At 48.2% G+C, this 19,357-nt stretch overlaps 1 protein-coding gene across 7 annotated transcripts in view; it reads right to left on the reverse strand.

Moving 5' to 3' along the window:
• Positions 1-19,357, reverse strand: part of DGKG (diacylglycerol kinase gamma) — a 212,200-nt gene that overhangs the window by 80,571 nt on the left and 112,272 nt on the right. For 6 of the 7 annotated variants that reach the window (XM_051859167.3, XM_051859166.3, XM_051859165.3 and 3 more), the window contains 2 exons: positions 18,104-18,264; positions 10,021-10,085 (listed from right to left, as the gene is read on the reverse strand). In XM_051859167.3, coding sequence (XP_051715127.1) covers positions 10,021-10,085; positions 18,104-18,264 — 226 coding nt within the window. Of the gene's footprint in view, positions 1-10,020; positions 10,086-18,103; positions 18,265-19,357 lie in introns of those variants that run through there. The other variant, XR_016233208.1, reaches the window with a different exon arrangement.

The raw sequence follows: 19,357 nt of genomic DNA on the forward strand, positions 1-19,357 counted from the left end.
TGATACAAAAAAAAAAAAAAGACCTGAACATAGCATATAACTTTATAAAAATGTATTATCTCAAATAGTCTAAGGTGTGTATGTATATCAAGTTAACTGCTATAAAATACCAAAATGCGAATGTTGTGATTCTGAGTAATGGTACTAAGAGGGTTTGGTTTTTTTTCCTCATTTTACCTTTTTTGAACTTTCCGAATTCTGGTAATACTGCAATGTACTATAGAATAATACTGTATATTATTCAATTATACAATGATAAATGGATTGAGATTTTATTGAAAAATCCTTTGTTTGGCAAGATAAATGAAAAGGAAAAGACACGCCATGCATTTCTGCACTTGATGACTCACAGTCCATGACCAATAGATATTTACCTGTCCTTCTTCGAGAGTCACCAGATCCCAGAGTGTTAAGGGCTTCTGAGTCACCTAACATGCTTATTATCTGATGTAGGATCTGCCTTTGTAATAAGAATATTAAGAATGTGAACAATGATAGCTACCACTGATACGCCAGGCTCTGTGACAAGGGCTTTAAATGCATTGTTTTGTTGGATCCTTAAAATAATTCCATGAAGGAAATACTTGAGGTAGACAGAATAATGTCCTGAAGATGTCCAGGTTCTAATTCCTGGAAGCTGTGAATGCATTCGGTTACGCGGCAGAGGGGAATTCAGGCTGCCAATGGGATGTAAGTTGCCAATCTGCTGACCTTGAGATGGGTGGGCCCCACTGTCTGGCTGGGTCCACTGTAATCACAGGGTCCTTATCCGTGGAAGGAGGGGGAAGCAGAAAGACCGTCAGAGGGACGCAAGGTGAGGAAGACTCAACTGGCCACTGCTATCTTTAGATGGAAGAGACTAGGCACCAAGGAATGGGCGCAGCCTTTCTTGGAAAAGGGAGGGAACCGATTTTTCCCTAGTGCCCCCAAGAGGCACGCCGCCCTGATGATACCTTGACTTAGCCCACTTGTTTCAGATTTCTAACCTCCAAAATTGTAATGTCATTAACTAGCCACTAAATTTGCAACAGCAGCCTTAGGAAACTCATAGAATGTTATATCCCAATCTTACAGGTGAGCAGACTGAGGTATAAGCAGAGTAGCTTGGTCAAGGTCACACATAAGTTGTTGGCGACAACTCCAGACTTTGAGTCCAGGTTGTCTGATAATAGAGCCTGAACTCCACTGGTGCCTCACGTTCAGCGCCTGTGTGGACCTACAATGTGAAACCCACCAGCATCCCAGTGGCCTGCTGCTCTGAGGACGGCTCTGGCTGACAGAACTGATGTCCTCACGTGGTCTTTCCAGTCACTTGCTCCATTGATTTAATCATGCAAAATAACTCAATTTCTTCTATGGGAAAATCTTATGAAATGTTTGAGGCCAGTAATTACTTCTCCCTAAAGTGTCCTTTCTTCAGGTGGAATACTCTCGGACTCAGCCTTTCCTTGTAAGACACTTTTTTTTTTTTTTTTTTTTTTTACAGGCAGAGTTAGTGAGAGAGAGAGAGAGAGAGAGAAAGGTCTTCCTTTTCCGTTGGTTCACCCCCCAAATTGTGGCTACGCCCGGCCGGTGCACTGCACCGATCTGAAGCCAGGAGCCAGGTGCTTCCTTCTGGTCTCCCATGTGGGTGCAGGACCCAAGCACTTGGGCCATCCTCTACTGCTTTCCCGGGCCGCAGCAGAGAGCTGGCCTGGAAGAGGGGCAACTGGGACAGAATCCGGAGCTCCAACCAGGACTAGAACCCAGAGTGCTGATGCTGCAGGCGGAGGATTAGCCAAGTGAGCCGTGGCTCCGGTCTGTAAGACACATTTTAAAGTCCCAGTACCTTCTTGACCTCTCCTCCTGGAAGGCCTCCAGGCTGCCAACACCCACATCTGGACCCAGCCAGTCCCTACCTGACTATGGATTTGTATACTTTGATTTCCTTCCATGAGGTTATCGTGCTAACCTTAACCCCTTTGAACTTGATTACATACTACATCTTGAGCTCTTTGATGAAAATATTTCTGGAAATCCAGCTATCAATAAATAAATACTGATAACTTTTGGATTAGTTGGCCTAAAGTCTTAAAAAACATCACTTGCTTTCAAGTTCCTTCTGATATCATCACGAACTGATTCCACTCTGTTGGTGGGCGTAATACCCTCTCTAGTCTAGGCTGGCAGAGGCCAGAAGAAAAGGGCTGGTAGGCTGCGGCGAGGAACAGGCCAACAGGCACTTTTGTGGGGAGCCTGGAGGTCCCACTGTCTCTCCTGGGTAGCGGTCTGAGGGGCTGTCCTATTTGTCCCCACTTGTACTGGGGAGCCAGGGGGAGAAGGAAGAACTGTTCTGAGTCAATGTGATTTCATCATATTATTTAGGATAGTGTGAGTGCCAGGGCAGAGAAAACCACTCACAGATACTAAGAACAGCCTCCTAAAATCTTTGATCATTCACAGCTTCAGATGACCCATGTGGCTGCTCCCTGGTTTCTGCAAACAATCAAGGGCTGACTGTAAACAAATAATCTAGCCAAAAACAACGCTGGACTTCTGCAGTTGCGTAACAAGGAGCGCCTGGTGCAGAAAACATGAACCCATGTTTCATTCATTTTACTCTCTGAGTATCTCCTAAGGAGGGGTGGGGAGAGCCTGGAATAAACATTTTTGTGGGTCTGCACATAACATTCAAAGTAAGTTGCTTTGTCAGAACTGACTTGACGAGTCCAAGGTCCCTGAACAGGAAGCATAAGGTTTGCATCTCTTTTATAAGTACCTACAGCAAGAAGAATAAAAGCAAAAAATGCCACAGTTCGCTTTGTCTAGGGCTTTTCTGAATCGCAAATATTTGAAAAAAAAAAATCTGTTTGATATATTGAGGGAAACAGGTGCAGAGTTTGGACCCTGCAGGTCTCTTTTGGGTACTGATTCTTCAATGAGTGACAAAGCCTAGCTTAGGGCACGCCAGTGGCAAGGCGTTTTTTCAAGCCTGTTGTATTTGGTGCTGTTGTACCTTTATGCTTTGGAAAGTCAAGTCATCTGGGCTGAGGATGGGCCTGCCTCACAGGCCTCCTGGAAAGAATAATTTAGATGCTTTCACTTTTAGCTAAAAGAAGAAAATCTCCTATAACTGGTGGTAGATTTTATGCTTGAAGCTGTGGACTCTGCCATGGGGATTCAAGAGAGAAGGCCCGTTTGTTTTCAGACCTGTGTGACTTGAGCTTTGCTGGTTTCTACTGGGCCTCCTCCAGAACATCTCTGTGTTCATTTAAGGTTGGGAGCACGGGAGGTGGGAATTGAGGGAGGGAGGGGGAGCGAGCAGCATGGTGGAAGGGTTGGCACAGCTCCAACAGCTGACAGCCCAGGTCCCCTCTGCCCACCAGTTCTGTATTCCATGGCTCCAGCCGGTAAGCCATAAGTGTTCCCGGGCATGTGGCACCTGTCCTGCAACTCTGTCTTCCTAACTGCCCCCTGCTCCTCCTGACACCACTTCCACTGGGGTCTGGTGCCTCATTCCCTGGATCCTGCCCCTGATGTGGATTTGGCATTTGGTCTTAGAATCCCTGGAATCCAGACCCCCAGATCCCGTCTGTTAGACCCTCGTGGAGCCAGCAGAGGGAACTTCGTCCACAGCTCCAGTGCTGTTGAGCCCAACCCAACCCTGGCTAATTGGTGCCACTTTGGACAGATTCACCACAGGGTTCTCCCTGTGTTTTCATTGTCCTCCAATTCTTCCATTTAAGGGCCATTTCAATGTGGCAAAGACCCTGTGAGACTCCAATCTTACTTGCCACTCTATCAAAGTAGCCTTTATTAGCAGTGTTTTATCAGTAATTTAATATAATGCTTTCCTCATGCTTGTCACCTGGTGCTATTCTGCCACAAATGTTTATTGAGAACCTACTATGTGCTATGAACTTCCATATTACCTCATCAAATACTTGCAGCAACCATGCAAGGTTTCAAGGGAGGAAGCAAAGGATTAAAAAGATTATCTTGCCCAAGGTCACACAGCTAGTAAGTGGCAGAGCCAAGTTCTGATGCCAGCTTGGTTTATACCCTGCTGTCTCCTTCTATAAATATCTACTAAGGGCTTGGTTATTTGTGAGATATATTTCCAACCTCTTAAGGACTCAAGCTACATTAGGGCTCCTGGGGAACCCCTTACCAGCTACTCTATGGCTGGGTTCCAGGAAAGCTAACACTCAGGGCCTGTTTGGGAAAGGTGGTCAGCCTCTGAGAGGAACACAGCACTGCTTCGGTCCCTTTGAAGGGCCTAACAGGAAATAACTCGCCTCAGCCTCAACTGCTGAGGGACACATTCAAGTGGATGACACTCAACAGGTTTGGAATAACACATTCCTCAAGTGCTCTGAGTTTCTGACCAGCACTGAACAAATCCATCGCTAGGCTTCTCTTGCGGGGCACTCCATGACGGTGACATTGGAATTAGGTAGCTTTTGTGTGTAGATTCCACATAGACAAAGCCCTCTATGGAGGTCTGATCAGGAAACTTCCCAGGGGACTGTTCTCGCTATCTGGAAGACTAAAGGCACCTTGGCCCCTCTGCTGGTGCTGACTGCTTCTTGTCTGGGAGACTGATAATCCCTCTCTTCTTTCCTCCATGAAACCCTGTTCCCTCCCCCCGCCCCCAATTCTTTTGTCTTTGTTGCAAACTCCCCACTCTGTGAGCCCTGGGACATGTGTTTGCTTTTTATTAATTCCTCTCTCCTGGCCAGGGCCCCATGCCCCGGAGGGCTCTGTGTTGAGTTTAATGCTTTCTTACTGAGTTGAAATTCCTAATAATTCTTGAACATGCAGCCAGTCCTGCTCCTGCTGACGGCATCAAGACAGGGAGAGGACTCAGCCCGTATAGGGCAGGAGAGGGTCATGGATCTGTGATTCTCTCCTTTGGACCCTGGCAGGCATTTTTCCACAGAGACAGCCCAAAAGTTGATGATAGCTCCATCATCCCTAGCCTTGGTTTGTCCCTCTCCAAAATGCACCAGTAGCATTTAGCTTTGCATGTTATTGTGAGCACTGAGTGAGGCCATGTATTAGGAACCACTGAGGGTATATGGTATACAGTAGGTAGATGCTGAAGGAAATCCATAGGAGACAGCAGGTGCAGCAAACAGAGCTTGAGTTCTGGAGTTAAGTGCTGGGTCAAAACCAAATAAGCCCACTGCTAAAAAAAAAAAATGTGTGACCTTGGTTAGGTGACTTAATTTCTCCCAACCTCAGTTCCTTTACCTGTAAAATGGGAATGCTAATATTTACCTTGTCAGGCTGCTTTGGGATTAAAAGAATTTAATGTGTTTAAAGGAACTAGTTTACCACTTGGTGTCTCATAGGAGCTGAAAATTGGTAACAGTCTTTAGTTTGGTTACCTTGGTTCTTTTATAACCCTATTTTTACAATCCAGTGATTTGGGGATATGACCAGTAATTAGTTTCTATATACTACACAGCTTCTTGTGTACTATATGACCTATTAAATGTAATCTCCTTGTATTTAAAATAATCTTGTAAACAGTGTGTGTGGATCATTCTTCCTTCTCTGCTAGACAAGGATTTCCTTGAAGGCAGGGAACATAACTTTTTTACCCTTTAGTCTAAACTACTTTCTAACACAAGTAAAAACCTCGGTTGAGTAAATGTCTCTTCTGTCCTTTATGCCAACAATGAGATGACAATTTTCATTACTTTCCTAAGTTAGCAATTAGTAATCAGTCTCCTGATGACTGGGAAGTAGAAGAGATCAGAAGCAGCCCCAGCTCTGTCCCTGGCGGCCATTCTCCCTCACATAGCACACATGGCTCACATCCTGCCTGCCTGGGCCTGGCAGCCCCGATGTCACTTAGAGGCCTGCGCACCCGACCACCTTCCCTGCAGTAACCTGGGTAGAGAGGCCCCGGGAGAAAGAATTTCCTGGAACCCCAGCAGTGGAGTCACAATGTGATGGCCTCAGCATTGACACCTTAACCATTCGGGAGTTTTGAGGGTTACAGACTTGCTGTCCAGAACACTCCCTCTAACATCTTAAGTCTCCTTTCAAGGTGTTTGCAGCCTTGGGACCCCGGGGGCTAAGATCTTATTTGGAGTAGCCCGAGAAACTCAGTGAGCAATGCAAAATATCTGGGTTCCAGCCCTACCTAGTCACTTGTCCTTGTTGAAAACAAAACAAAACAATTACAACTCCCTGGATTTAACCTCAAGGTTATCCCCAAGGGCCAAGTCCCAGCCGGGAGTGACTGAGGCTTCCAGCCAAGCAGTGACTGCGCTTTGGAGAACCTGAGTGCGGTGGAGTCAAGCAAAGCCCTGTTTGATAATATCGTTTACATTCCCAAATCCTGGGTATCCAGCTTTCTTCCTATCCCTTGTGGCCCCTCCTAAGTTTAGCCGCTGGTGTAATGGGGTAACCATGGCAACAACCACCTGCCTATTTAAAACCATCTCCAATGCTAAATAAGGAAGCCTGAAGAAGACGGCTGCTTGTCTGCCTCTCCGTGGCCAAACTGGGCACTTCTGAGTGTTTGGGACATAGGCAGGCAGGCAGGGTAGAAGTGGCATGGACCCCAAAGTTCTCAATTTGCATCCTCAAGCCTGGCAATCTTAGGAAGCAGGGGCTGCCTCTGTCCCTCTGCTGCTGGCTAACCTGAACAGCTCAAACGTCTTCATTGTGACTCATTTCTATTTCAAGACCCTAAAAGCACCTGCTGTTCTCCAAAGTTGTCTTTCAGGTTTTCTGTCACATTCCGGGGACAGATGCAACCCCCAGTCCTGCTGAACTGGTCCAGACTCTGCTGCAAGAGCAATGCCTGCACAGATGGAGCAAAAAGTACCTAAATATCACCCTCTGCTTCATGTTCACACTACGCTCTCCGCCCCAGGAGGCGCTTAACCATTACCATAACATCCAACCTATGTTACAGCACGTTTCTACATTGCTTCTGTGTGGACTTATGCCCACCCTACTTATGATGACAAGAACGTCCCATCCTACATATTCATTTCCCCCTAACAGAAAAGATACCCATCTCCCCTGCTTGGAGAGGCACAGCTTTGGAATTTACTCCCTGTGACCTCCTCACTTGCTGCAAATAAATTACTTTGTGTGCCAGCTCCTTCTGGTGCACTTGTTGGAACTCGCTGGGAAGTGGGCCCATGGTTTTCAGTGGGTGATACCCCTATGTTTTCTTTCTTTCTTTTTTTTTTAAAGATTTTTTTTCAATTTATTTGAAAGTCAGAGTTACAGAGAGAGGTAGAGACAGAGAGAGAGGTCTTCTATCCGCTGGTTCACTCCCCAGATGGCCGCAACGGCCGGAGCTGAGCCGATCCGAAGCCAGGAGCCAGGAGCTTCCTCCGGTCTCCCACGTGGGTGCAGGGGCCCAAGGACTTGGGCCATCTTTCACTGCCATCCCAGGCCACAGCAGAAAGCTGGATTGGAAGAGGAGCAGCCGGGACTAGAACCAGCGCCCATATGGGATTGCTGGCGCTTCAGTCCAGGGCATTAACGTGCTGCACCACAGCACTGGCCCCACCCCTATGTTTTCACTTATTAGGCAGGCATATGCATTGAGCACATCAATTTACATGCAAATCCATGTGCCCTGTCATGCCAAGTGACCATACTACCTAGCAAGGGTGAGGTGCAAAACTGACCTCAAGGGCCGCAGTTGCATAGCAGGGTAAAGCTGCCACCTGTAATGCCGCCATCTCATATGGGTGCCAGTTCTAGTCCCGGCTGCTCCATTTCAGGTCCAGCTCTCTGCTATGGCCTGGGAAAGCAGAAGATGGCCCAAGTGCTTGGACCCCTGCACCCATGTGGGAGACCCAGAAGAAGCTCCGGCTTCGGATTGGCTCAGTTCTGGCTGTTGTAGCCATCTGGGGAGTGAACCAGCAGATGGAAGACTCTCTCTCTCTCTCTCTCTCTCTACCTCTGCCTCTACCTCTACCTCTACCTCTACCTCTGCCTCTGCCTCTGCCTCTGCCTCTACCTCTGCCTCTCTGTAGCTTTGCCTTTCAAATAAATAAATAAATCTTAAAAAAAAAACTAACCTCAAAAGTAGTCTTGTTAATGGGATCTGGGAAATGGGAAGAAAAACCAGTAATACAGATCACAGTGAGTTTGTTTCAACTTTGCATTGAAATTCACACTACAATTTTGTTGGCAGATGCATCTTTCTAAGTGTACTTAATCATATAGATGATTGATGATTTCTCTATTGATGTCATGTGCTGACCTGTTCCTTTCTGGAATGTGGAGGAATTTCTCTTTTCCTCTGCTTGCTTGTTCTCTACAAATTATAGAGATTTTGCTTGTTTCCCACAAGACATCATACAACTAACCACATGGAATGGCTTGCTCTTTCTCTAGCATACTGTATTCTTACTCCTTTGTATCATTTTTGTACATTTTTGGTTCTTTCTCCCTGGGTTGCCTTTCTCATTTTGTTGACCTGGAAAATATAGACTTATTCTCTGAGTCTTGGTTTGGGCGTCTGTTGCTGGAAAGCCTTTCACACCAGGTTCTGCTTCGTGTTCCTGTAGGTTCCCTCTCTTTCTATCACCCAACAGAAACCATCATGCGCATCTGCTTTTCAGCCTATTTGCACCACTGGGCTGTGAGCCCCATATACACCTATAGAACAATGTCTGGGATGTTTTCAAATGATACTGTTGACTGAATGGACAGAACTGCCATGGGCCTTCCAGGCATATGGCATCTTCAGAGGCATGTGTGCATGAGTATCTGTGAGGGCACCTCTAAGACAAAAGGAATGGGGGAGTGGAGTGGGGGAAGAGGGGTATTTCTTAAAGTGATTGGGTAAATGGGACTGTGAGAGGACAATTGGTTAAGCTGTAAACTTGTGATAGTTGCGGTAGGGGCTGGAAGTACACCTGTTCATGGTGTGTAGTGAGCATACGATCACAGGAATGAGCTGTGACAGACGCACATTCTATTAAGGTGAGCTCAGCTGCGGATAGACTCCACAGATCATTTTCCCGAGGCTGAAGTAGCTTCATTAGGCTCGGCTGCTGTTCCCTAAAAAGACTTTCTTCTTCTGAGTTAACCTCCTAGGTTGTGGGTCAAGGTAAAGAATGGGACTAGAGATGGCAAGCTCTTTGAGGGAGCTGGGCCTTAGATACATGTCTTCTGTACCTCCAACCTCTGCTTTGCTGGGAATTCTGTGGGCTAAGTAAACATCAGTCTCATCAGGATCAAAGCTCAAGTCCAAATTCTTAGCCAGCCTCCTCCTACCTGCCTGAATTGACGGTGGGATCCAGTGGTCATCTTGAAATAGTCAACAAAGAGGAAACCACAAGGATAGAAATTTGACAATGAGAAGGAAAAGAAGAAAGGAAGAACCGATCCTAGGGGTAGCTCTAAGCTGGTCACAGCTCCCCTTCTAAGGTACACAAAGGATTTGGTTTCATTTGCAAATGACCTGGTTTTCTTTTTCTTTTCACTTTCCAGCCTAACACCCAGACTTCACACAGGGCGTCCAGACTGAGGCTAGGACTTAGCGGGCTCCGGATCCCCTGCCTTTGCCTGGGCTTCTCTGCTGCTGCCCTCTGCTGTTGGGGGAGGCGCAGGGAACACCCTTCTGATCCCCCTGTCCAAACCCCGGAGTGGAAACAAACTGAGCCCCTCCCATGCTCCCTATCCCTACCAAATGAATCTCGGCACCTAGAGGGTAAAGGAGCTGCTCATTTCCAGAAAGCAGGGGGCCCAGAAGGGGCTGAGTTAGCCAAGAGCACACTCCTCCTCAAAGGGGGTGCTCCACGACCCTGTCCCTGCCTGGGTCCCCACATCCCTCCCTCTGTACAGAGCCTCTGGGAGGGGACAGACAGCCCAGGCTGCGGCAGGTTTCTGACTCTTTTTTTTTCTTCTTGGAATTGGAAACCCTCCTTCTGGCAACAGAGCAGGAAAATGCAGTCATACGAACGTTTCTCTGAGAGCACTTGGGAAGCCACAGTGTGGCCCACCATGCTGTTCTGGGCTGCAGAGCAGCTGGGTCTGCCGCTCTCTTACCTGCTGTTGAATTTTTCAGGGTGTTTCTCTCTCATCACGTGGAATCTATGAGCAATGGAAGCATCCTGAAAGCGAAAGAGACGACAGCAGATGTTGGGTTAGAGGCCATGATCAGCGGGAGGGACCCACATACCCCTTCACTGAATCTCCTACATTTTTTTTAAAGCTTTTATTTAATGAATACAATTTTCATAGGTACAACTTTAGGAATATAGTGGTTCCCCCCCTCCAATACCTACCCTCCCTCCCCCACTGCATCTCCCATCCCATTCTTCTTTAAGATTCATTACTAATTAACTCTATATACAGAAGACCAACTGTATATTAAGTAAAGATTTCAACAGTTTGCACACACACACACACAACATATAAAATACAGTTTGAGAACAAGTTTTGCAGTTAATTCTCATAGTACAACACATTAAGGAGGGGAGTAAGTGCACAGTGACTTCTATTGTTAATTTAACAATCAACACTCTTATTTATGATGTCAGTGATCACCAAAGGCTCTTGCCATGAGCTGCCAAGGCTATGGAAACCTTTTGTGATCACAAACTCCGTTAGTACTTAGACAAGGCCATAAGCAAAGTGGAAGTTCTCTCCTCCTTCAGAGAAAAGTACCTCCTTCTTTAATGGCCCCTTCTTTCCATTGGGGTCTCATTCACAGAGATCCTTTATGTAGGATATTTTTGCCACAGTGTCTTGGCTTTCCATGCCTTCATTGCTCTCATGGGCTTTTCAGTCACATCTGAATACCTTAAGGGCTGATTCTGAGGCCAGAGTGTTACTTAAAGTGGTTATCTGCTATGTGGACTGCTTCCCATGTTGGACATTCCTCCTTTTTAGTTCTGTCTATTGTTATTACCAGGCACTTGATAATATTTATATGGTCTCTTTAACACTTAATCCTATCTATATATTCATTTTAAAACTTAATATGGTCATTTTAACAGTTAAGATGAATCCCCCAAACTTGACACTGCTTTGAAATACCACGCCCAAGGGTATAAGCCAGTGCCACCCAGATTCCTGGAACCTCTGCTGGTTTCTCTGGAGCCGTCACAATTGTCACTCAGTCCTCAACCCACAGGTGAGAATGAGAGTCTAGGAGCAGTAAGACAGCAGAGGTGCACGCGTGGGACTGAGTTTGTGTGTTTGGAAATACCTTGATGTATTAGTTCTTTAAAAACTCACTTTTTACTTGGGAATAATTTACTCACATAGAGTTGCAAACATAGCACAGTGTTCCTATGTCCATTTCACTAGCTTTCTGCAGGATAGCAGCTTAATAAAACCGTCTTGCATTGTCAAAACCATAGATCTGACATTGGTAAATGCTACTACATATTCACTCCTGCTTACCCATGTCAGGAGAAATTAGTGGCATTGGATAAAATACTTCATAGATCATAAAAAAGTAAATTGACCAAGGCAGCCTTTCAAGATGTGTAATTGGAACTCCTGCTGCAGTACAGAAGGGCTGCCCAGAATGGAAGTTCACTAGGCATGTCACAGAATTTACATGGCTGTTAGTCCTTGAGAGCTCTAGATAAGTGGTCTGCAAATTAAAATGTGTTGGGAAACTTTGAGTAAGAAGAAGCTTCTGCTTCTTCATCACTCTACCCAAAGATCTCTCTGTAAGACCAGCAAAAGGGTCATTCCTACACACAATAGCCCCCTAGATGTCTAATGGACCCATCCCCTTGTGGCATCATTGGTCACCTGCTCTTCGGAACTCATGGTTAGGATGGCTCTCATGACATCATGCTTTGGGGCTGTCCATTCTCTGACCAGCATTGCTTAGCCCCGAGTCCAAGCTGCAGTCCATGTTCTCCATCCTGGGCCAACCCGTAAGTTCCCATAGTTGGTACTAGATGTCAAATGCTGATGGAGCCATGTCCAGCTCCAGACCCAATCCTGAGCATCAGCCCTAGGTCCGAACTCATCTTTCCTCATCCGACTTCCACTCTTGTGAATGGATCTGTCTCCCAGCAGAACAACATGTAATGCCCTTCACCGCCTAGGCACCTTACTAGCCCTGTGGGTGCAGGCACCTGGCTTCATGGACAGGCTGGTTGGGATGGAGATGGGGGTGGCCCAGAAACAGGGGCCACTGATTTCCATTTATTCAAGAACAACAACAACAACAAAAAAAGCCAGAAACCAATTTTCAGGAATATGTGGCTAAAAGATCGCTGAAATTGCATTAAGGCAGATTTTCAGCTAATGCCTCTTAATTCCATTTCCGAGTAAGGAAACTCTACAAAAGAAACATTTCTGAAAAATAACTTCTGTTCCACAGGAGGTGCAGTTTGGTGTAGATGCTCCCTGAGCACACACTGTGCACAGTGAGCTGCACTTGGCACAGGAGTAAGCCCAGTCAGCTGTTCCCCTTTGCCAAGGGGGCAGCGCAAGTTTGTGGTTGGCAAGCATTCGTTGCTGAAATGTCTTGGGAGTTTAACAGTTCCACTTTAGCTAGTTATTGATTCTTTTTTTCTAGTTTAGGACACATCAAGAGTTGAACGTTGGGGCCAGTGCTGTGGTGTAGCGGGTAAAGCTGTCACCTGCAGCACTCGCGTTCCATATAGGTGTCCTGGCCGCTCCACTTCTGATCCAGCTCCCTGCTAACGTGCCTGGGAAAGTGGTGGAAGATAGCCAAAGTGCTTCGGCCCTTGCACCCACATGGGAGACCCAGAAGAAGCTCTTGGCTCCTGGCCATTGCTGCCATTTGGGGAGTGAACCAGCAGATGGAAGATTCTCTCTCTCTCTCTCTCTCTTCTCTACCTCTCTCTTTCTGTAACTCTGTCTTTCAAATAAATAAATAAAGTAAAGTAGAAAAAAAACAGAGCTGAAGGTCTTGGTGAGGACTCCCTGTGGATGCAGGGTCGGGAGAAGTGTGTGAACCGCTGCTTCCAACTTGACCCTATGCAGCCTGTATGGCTTCTCTGCTTCTCACACTCCCAGACTGTGCCTGTCTCCCTCTGTCTGAACAGTTTTAGTCAACACTCGCAGTAAGATTCATGTGACATTTATCAAAGGCTTCTCTAGAATTCAAGAAAACATTCCATCCATGTGAGCTTCTTTGAAGCACTAATTTTCTTCTGTCAGAAAAAGAAAGAAAAAGAAAAAAGCAATCCCGTGTTTCTTGCAACGGCTGGCACCTCACCCCCTCCCCACACACACCCAGTACTGCTGTCACTGGCTCCTGATTTTTAATTCTCTGGGATATGCACACAGGCCTCCTCCCTCTGTCAAGTTCTGACTGTCCTTGGTTTTCCCTAACTGGGTTTTGCAAAGCTGCTTTCCACAGAGACCAGCCTTTAGTTCACTCTTAGTCAAGGAGGGGGCTCCTCTTTTGACAATGGAATTCCTTGTAAACCTCAAAAGTAGCAAGGATACTTGGCAGCACTTTTGCTCTAAGTCTCAAAAAAGGAGATGATGAGAGACCCTGGCCTTGTTCTTCTATCTGGAAAGCCAGTCAAGGCCCCCTTCACTCTCCCGAGCTTCTCCGTGGCAAGCACTGTCCTGGGCATGTTTAAAAGTGGCAGTGATTTCATTTATATTTTGGGTGTCAGAGGTACAGTGGCCCAAACCCCTTCTTGATGGCCACTACAGCCAAATGCAACATGTTCTGAAAGCGGGCGCCAGGGACTGCAAACCCATGGAAGTGAGCAGGGCCTTTCTCATGGTCCCGCTTCTCGGGGGTCTTTTCCATGAGGTCCATTGGGTGCAGAGGAGAGGATGAGAAGTACGGGCATTGGGCTGCTCTTTCCTGCATGATGACTCCAAGCACATAGTGGGACAAAGAATTCTGGGGCTCTTCCAACTTTAAGCTGCTGCTTAGCCATTTGGACTCCAAGATATTGGAATTGTCTAGGCCAGTGCCATCCGATACAGATACAGAGTAAGCCACATCTGTAACTTAACTCTTCAGTAGCCATGATAAAAAAAGATAAAAAGAAACTGATGAAATTCACTTTAATAGTATCTTTTAATTAATGCAGTATGCCCCAAATGCTATCATGTAACATGCAGTCAAGGTAAAACTGACTTATATCATCTGAATCATTTTTTATCAAACTTTTTTGATAGTTGGTGGATATTTTATACTTCACGGACAGCACATCTCAATTTAGACAAGTGTGATTGCAAGCATACAATTGACTCATGGCTACCAAATTGGACAACATAACACCAAGTTACTTTGGCAACCTATAGAGATAAGGAGACAATGGGACCCATTACTTGAAATTTGGATGGTTCTAAAAATAACTGTGGCAGACTGGAGAATGGAAAGGAGTGTAGACTCAGTGTTCAGGTCACTGCTCCTAAATCCCTCATCCTGGGACCCTCATGGTTCTCACAGGTCACAGACAAGAACTCAAGGTTGAGAGAACCCCCAAATTTTCTGGGAGAATGCTGCTTTGTTAACAGACTTCCTAGTGGTAAGAGGTTTCTCGTTGGGAAGAACTTGCCTGGCAAACTCTACTGATGGTCTGCGGGGTGGGAAATGGCGTGTGGGTCAGTGTGACGACCGTGGCCTCTCACGGGCCCCTGGGCCACCCTAGCATCAGAAATAGATCTCATTGACTCAAGGGATTAGCTGTCCACCCGTTCTGTTCATGCTCAGCAAAAGCACAGCCTGTGAGGTTCAGAGTTACACATACCCCAGGCATTATTTTGTAGCCAGCCTCAAACTTCCTGTCACCGATACCTGGTCATCCTGACACTTCTAATCCAAAAATAAAGGGCAGGCAGGAGGAAGCTGGACAAGTCACAGGAAGTGGCGCCCTGGACAACTATGTTTCAAATCTCTTGCCAGGGGAGCTCATCAGTTAGGAGGACCGATGAGGCCAACTCCCTTAACTCCTCACTTCTGGGACGCAGTGGCCATGAGACCACAGTCGCTCGGTGGATAGGCGACTGGTGTCTGCTTCATTTACCCCTCCATTTATTAATGGATTCTGTTGGTACCAAGGACCCAACAGAGTGAACTCACCAAGGCAAACACTGATTGGCAGCGCCCAGGAGCACCATGGCAGTGAGCACTGTCATCAACTTTATAGCTGCAAGGTGGCAGACATCTGATAGCAATGAGAAATTCCAGGTCCTTCCGAGGAGGCAAAGACTTTGCAGGCTGTCTTTGCCAACGTCCGACCGTATTTAACCATTGTATGGAAGTAAAGCTGGGTTGGTTTACATACCTACTTCTCCTCTTACAAAGTTGGGGAAGTCAAATAGGGAGCAAGACCTTCTGCAAATGTCAGCCCCCGTTTCTGGGAGGCCTGCGAGTTGGCTACTTGTTTTCTCAAGAATTTCTGTTTCCAACTTTTAAAGAGTGAGCACACAAACCCTGCAAACATGTTACTGAGAGAAGGCTAAGAGTGCACCAGTGAGAGAAAACCAGTTCTGCTTCGTCACTCCCCAACAATGTGATGCTAAGTGTGCACGAGCTAAAAGCCTATGACAAAAATCATGGAGAAGACACAGGCTGTGAAGTCTTCATGATTCGAAAGATGAACAGATTGCATTATTCAAGTCAGCCCAGGGCCACTGAGAGTGATGGGAGAATCTGCTGTCAGGTTGCCTCGGGGGATAACTCACTAGCCCATCTTCCTCTCTCCTCCCTCCCTCCCTCCCTTCATTCGTTCCTTCCTTCCCTTTTTCCTGGCAAGGATGAATTCAAACCTCACTGCCCACCAGCCCTGACTCTTGGGGTCAGGCCTGGCTGTGTAGCAGGGAGGAGGTTGTCTTTCTCTTTTTGGTGTGCTCATCCACTGGGCCAGCCAATACTGAGAGGGAACGAGGCACTGTTTGGAGACAGACAGGGAGGCACTGGGCTGCTTTTGTCACAAGAGCCGAGTGTGTTAAGAAAGGGAGGATTTGGAGCTGTGATTCCGAAGGCAGCCGTGGCTGTAACCCAGGAGTTTCCAGGCGGCTCAGTCCATTGGGCTGCTGGGCTCTGGCCTGGATGGCTCTATCCTCCCCTCCTTCACTTCTTTCACTCCTGGTTTCTGTGGCCATAAAGAGCCATTCTCTGCTCTAGGGGTTGTCTTTACTCCCTCGGGACTTGGTCAGAATCCTCCAAATCAGAATGATGGTAGGGGTGTGCTCAATATGCTAATTCCCAGGCCTGGCCCAGACCCACTGAGTCAGACGGTGAATCAGAATCCGCTGTGGGGGTGGGACTGGCGTTTCTGCTAAGGGGTGCTGGGGTGCCATCACATGCTGCATTTTGAGACCACCTCCTACTGCCGATAGTGTTGTGTTTGGCAGTGTGAGGAAGGAGGGGGCTGTGCAGAGGCCACGTGGTGGGCCGGTCCACAGTCCATCAGCTCTGGAGCTGAGCACGGATGATTCCAGGCGCCACCACTCAGTGCCTTGCACTTATTTCTGTAGCTCTTCAAGCTATGGTTCCTTCTTAACAAAACACAAAAGAATAATAACTCTATCTACCAATAGGGACACTGTGCCTGCTGTGCTGTGGGGACCCGGTAGAAGCTAACAAGTTGTACCCTGGTTACCATAGTAATGAAGGGGAGCCCACGCTCCAGAAGCTCCCCCAAACACCTGCTCTGTCAGTCACGTCTGACTTGCAGGAGCTGAGCGCTGACTCTGGGGCTCCTGCTGGGGAAGTGGAGCTGAGCAGCTGGCCCAGAGGCCTTGGAGGGGTCTGCAGGGGTCATTGGAGGGTGACCCGGAAGAGGAGTAGGGAAAGATGCACCCTGGTGGAGGGTGGGAGATGAGGCATCAACAAGACTAGAGCACAGGAACCCCACCCATGTTCCCCACACACCGCCTCCCTCTCTCCCCTTGGGACCTGATCATGGCCCAGCAATGCCCCTCTCTCCTGTTTTAGTCGGAGAAGGAGAGCACTGGATTCGGAGTTCGAAGGTAAAGGCAAATCCCTTAATCTGACTCTCTGTTTCTTCCCTCATAAGACAGAGATAATAACGCCCTTCAGTACAGTCTAAGAATCAAGGAAACACCTGTAAATCTGGTAAAGTTTAAATCCCTCTGTAAATATAAGGTATTGTTATTTTTAATCTTTTCCTCTCCCATGGTCCTTCTTTTAGGCCTCTTATTAAAAAATAAGCCCTTTCCTTAAACCTGCTATCTATAAAAGCTGCCTATTACTTCCCCTTCACCCCCTCTCCTCCTTTAAATCCACGACCACATGTTCCAAGGTGACACAGGCAGGAAGGCAGGTGCCACACAGTCTGAACCCAGAGGACAATGACAGCTGCTGGGTCTCTGTGGGGACAGTGGAGGGAACACAGTAGGTGCTCAATAGCTTCTAGTGTAGCCCACTCCTCAACCCTAGCTCTAGTTACAGAAATGACTGATCCCGCCGCCCGTCTCCCATCCTGTCCCCGACAGCCTGGGAAACAATGGCCACATCGAGTCCTCTGTGGGCCAGATGCTGAGGTCAGAGAAACCAATGAATCCAGCCACATGAAGGCTGGGGCACAAGAGAGGAACAGAGCCTGGTCCTTGTGCTCCGTGTGCATTTCAGGGGAAGGGTACAAGGCACAGCCAACCAATCCTTGGCTCTTAGGAGGAGCGGGCACACAATGGGTGTGGGGGTACGGGAGGAGCAGGGTGCTCAGCCCTGGGGCTCAGCAGGAGGTCGTGACCTTGGAGAGCGTGGCACGGGGTCAGGGGCAGAGATCAGGAGGGAGGGAATTCTGTGCACTGGGTCAGCAAGGCCAGCTGGGATCACATCTTCACGGAGGCTCAGAACTCCTAGGGGCTGAAGCTCACATGAGTGTCTCCTCCAGACCACGGTTCTTGGCTTGGCTTTAAATGCCTCACATTCCAAAGGGTAAATACATTTGGGCATTTTTCATTCTTTTCTTGTGCTAGTTAAAATGACAGGGAAAACAATTTTCCCCATAATCAACAGATGGGGGAGTACAATGGGTAGGGTTAGGGCCATGTCTAGGCTACATATCAGGAAGCCCGGGCCACGGTCAGGGGCAGGTAGGACAGGTGGACGGGAGGGACTCTGAGGGATACAGGAAGGTCAGGAGCCTTCCTGGCATCTCTCTCCCACACAGAAAGGGGACCCCGGCCCACTCACCACGCCGATGGAGAAGTAGTTGTTCATGATGCTGTATGGGACCTGGTCTCCATTCTCCACCTCCTCTCTGGGGATGACTTCGAGGTGCCAGCGGTCCAGCATCACCAAGGGGCTCTGCTCGATGTCCTTGAGGATCTTCGTCAAGCTGCCCCCTTCGTAGCCTGTGGAGGACGGCACTGCGTTTGCCACCAGAGCAGCAAGGCTCCATTGCTGCTCACACACAGGTGGCCAGCGGGCACCTGTGGACTGCAGACTCCCCTGTGTGCCTGTGCCTGGAGATGCCCACACTCCCTGAGCCACGGAGCAGGGGAGGCCAGCAGGGAACAGTGAGAAAGAGGCTGAGGTGACTTGGAAGCCTGAGTATCGGGGATGGGGTGGGGTGGGTGTGGGTTGTAGGCAGACCCATGTGGCTCAAGTGAGCCCTGGAGAATTGCTGGGCGGGATGGCTGGGGAGCTGTGCACGGAGACAGCAGGCCTGTTCTAGGACTGTGCTGCTGGGGAGCCGGACTGTATGGTAGGCAGAATTTTAAGATGGGCCCTAGGGTGGGCTCCTGCTGGCTCTGGCCCTGCCCACCGAGCACGAACCCCTCTCTGAACGCTGCCCTCACCCTACCTGGTCCAGCGTTACTCTCTGAATCAGCGGCCATCTGGAGTCCCTTCTGCCTGCTGCACTGACCTGCCCGCATCCTGCACTGAGCTGAATTTCTCCACTCTGCAGCAGGCCCAGATCCACCGCAGCTCGCAAAGTTCTCTTTAGCACCTGCCCCTGGCCCTGGAGGCTGACTACCTCTGTTGCCCCTTAGGGGAAATTTCAAAACAAGGGCCGGTGGCCATGGGAGCCTAGGATAATCTGGATGTCCCTAAGTACCTGGGAGTGTGGCATCTCTATCTCATGCTGAGCCCCAATTCACATGATCAGTAATTTGGGGGGCAGGGGACCTTCAGATCCAAAGCACCTGTCTATGTGAGCCTCTATTGGGGCGAGTACCATGAAGGGGACAAGCGAGGCTTGATCTTTACCCTGAAGTTGAGAACATCCTACACTGGGTGAGGCAGACCCCACCCTGACAGCTTCAGGATAAGAGTAAATGGGGGAGGGGGTGGTGATGGTGCTGTGGTGCAATGGGTTAAAGCTGCAGCCTGAAGCGCCGCATCCCATATGGGCACCGGTTTGAGTCCTGGCTGCTCCATTTCCAATCCAGCTTCCTGCTAATGTGCCTGGGAAAGCAGCAGAATGGCTCAATTCCTTGGACC

The sequence above is a fragment of the Oryctolagus cuniculus genome, chromosome 4 (genome assembly GCF_051225735.1).
Source record: "Oryctolagus cuniculus isolate XC-2025 breed Fujian yellow rabbit chromosome 4, ASM5122573v1, whole genome shotgun sequence".
NCBI classification, from domain to species: Eukaryota; Metazoa; Chordata; class Mammalia; order Lagomorpha; family Leporidae; genus Oryctolagus; species Oryctolagus cuniculus.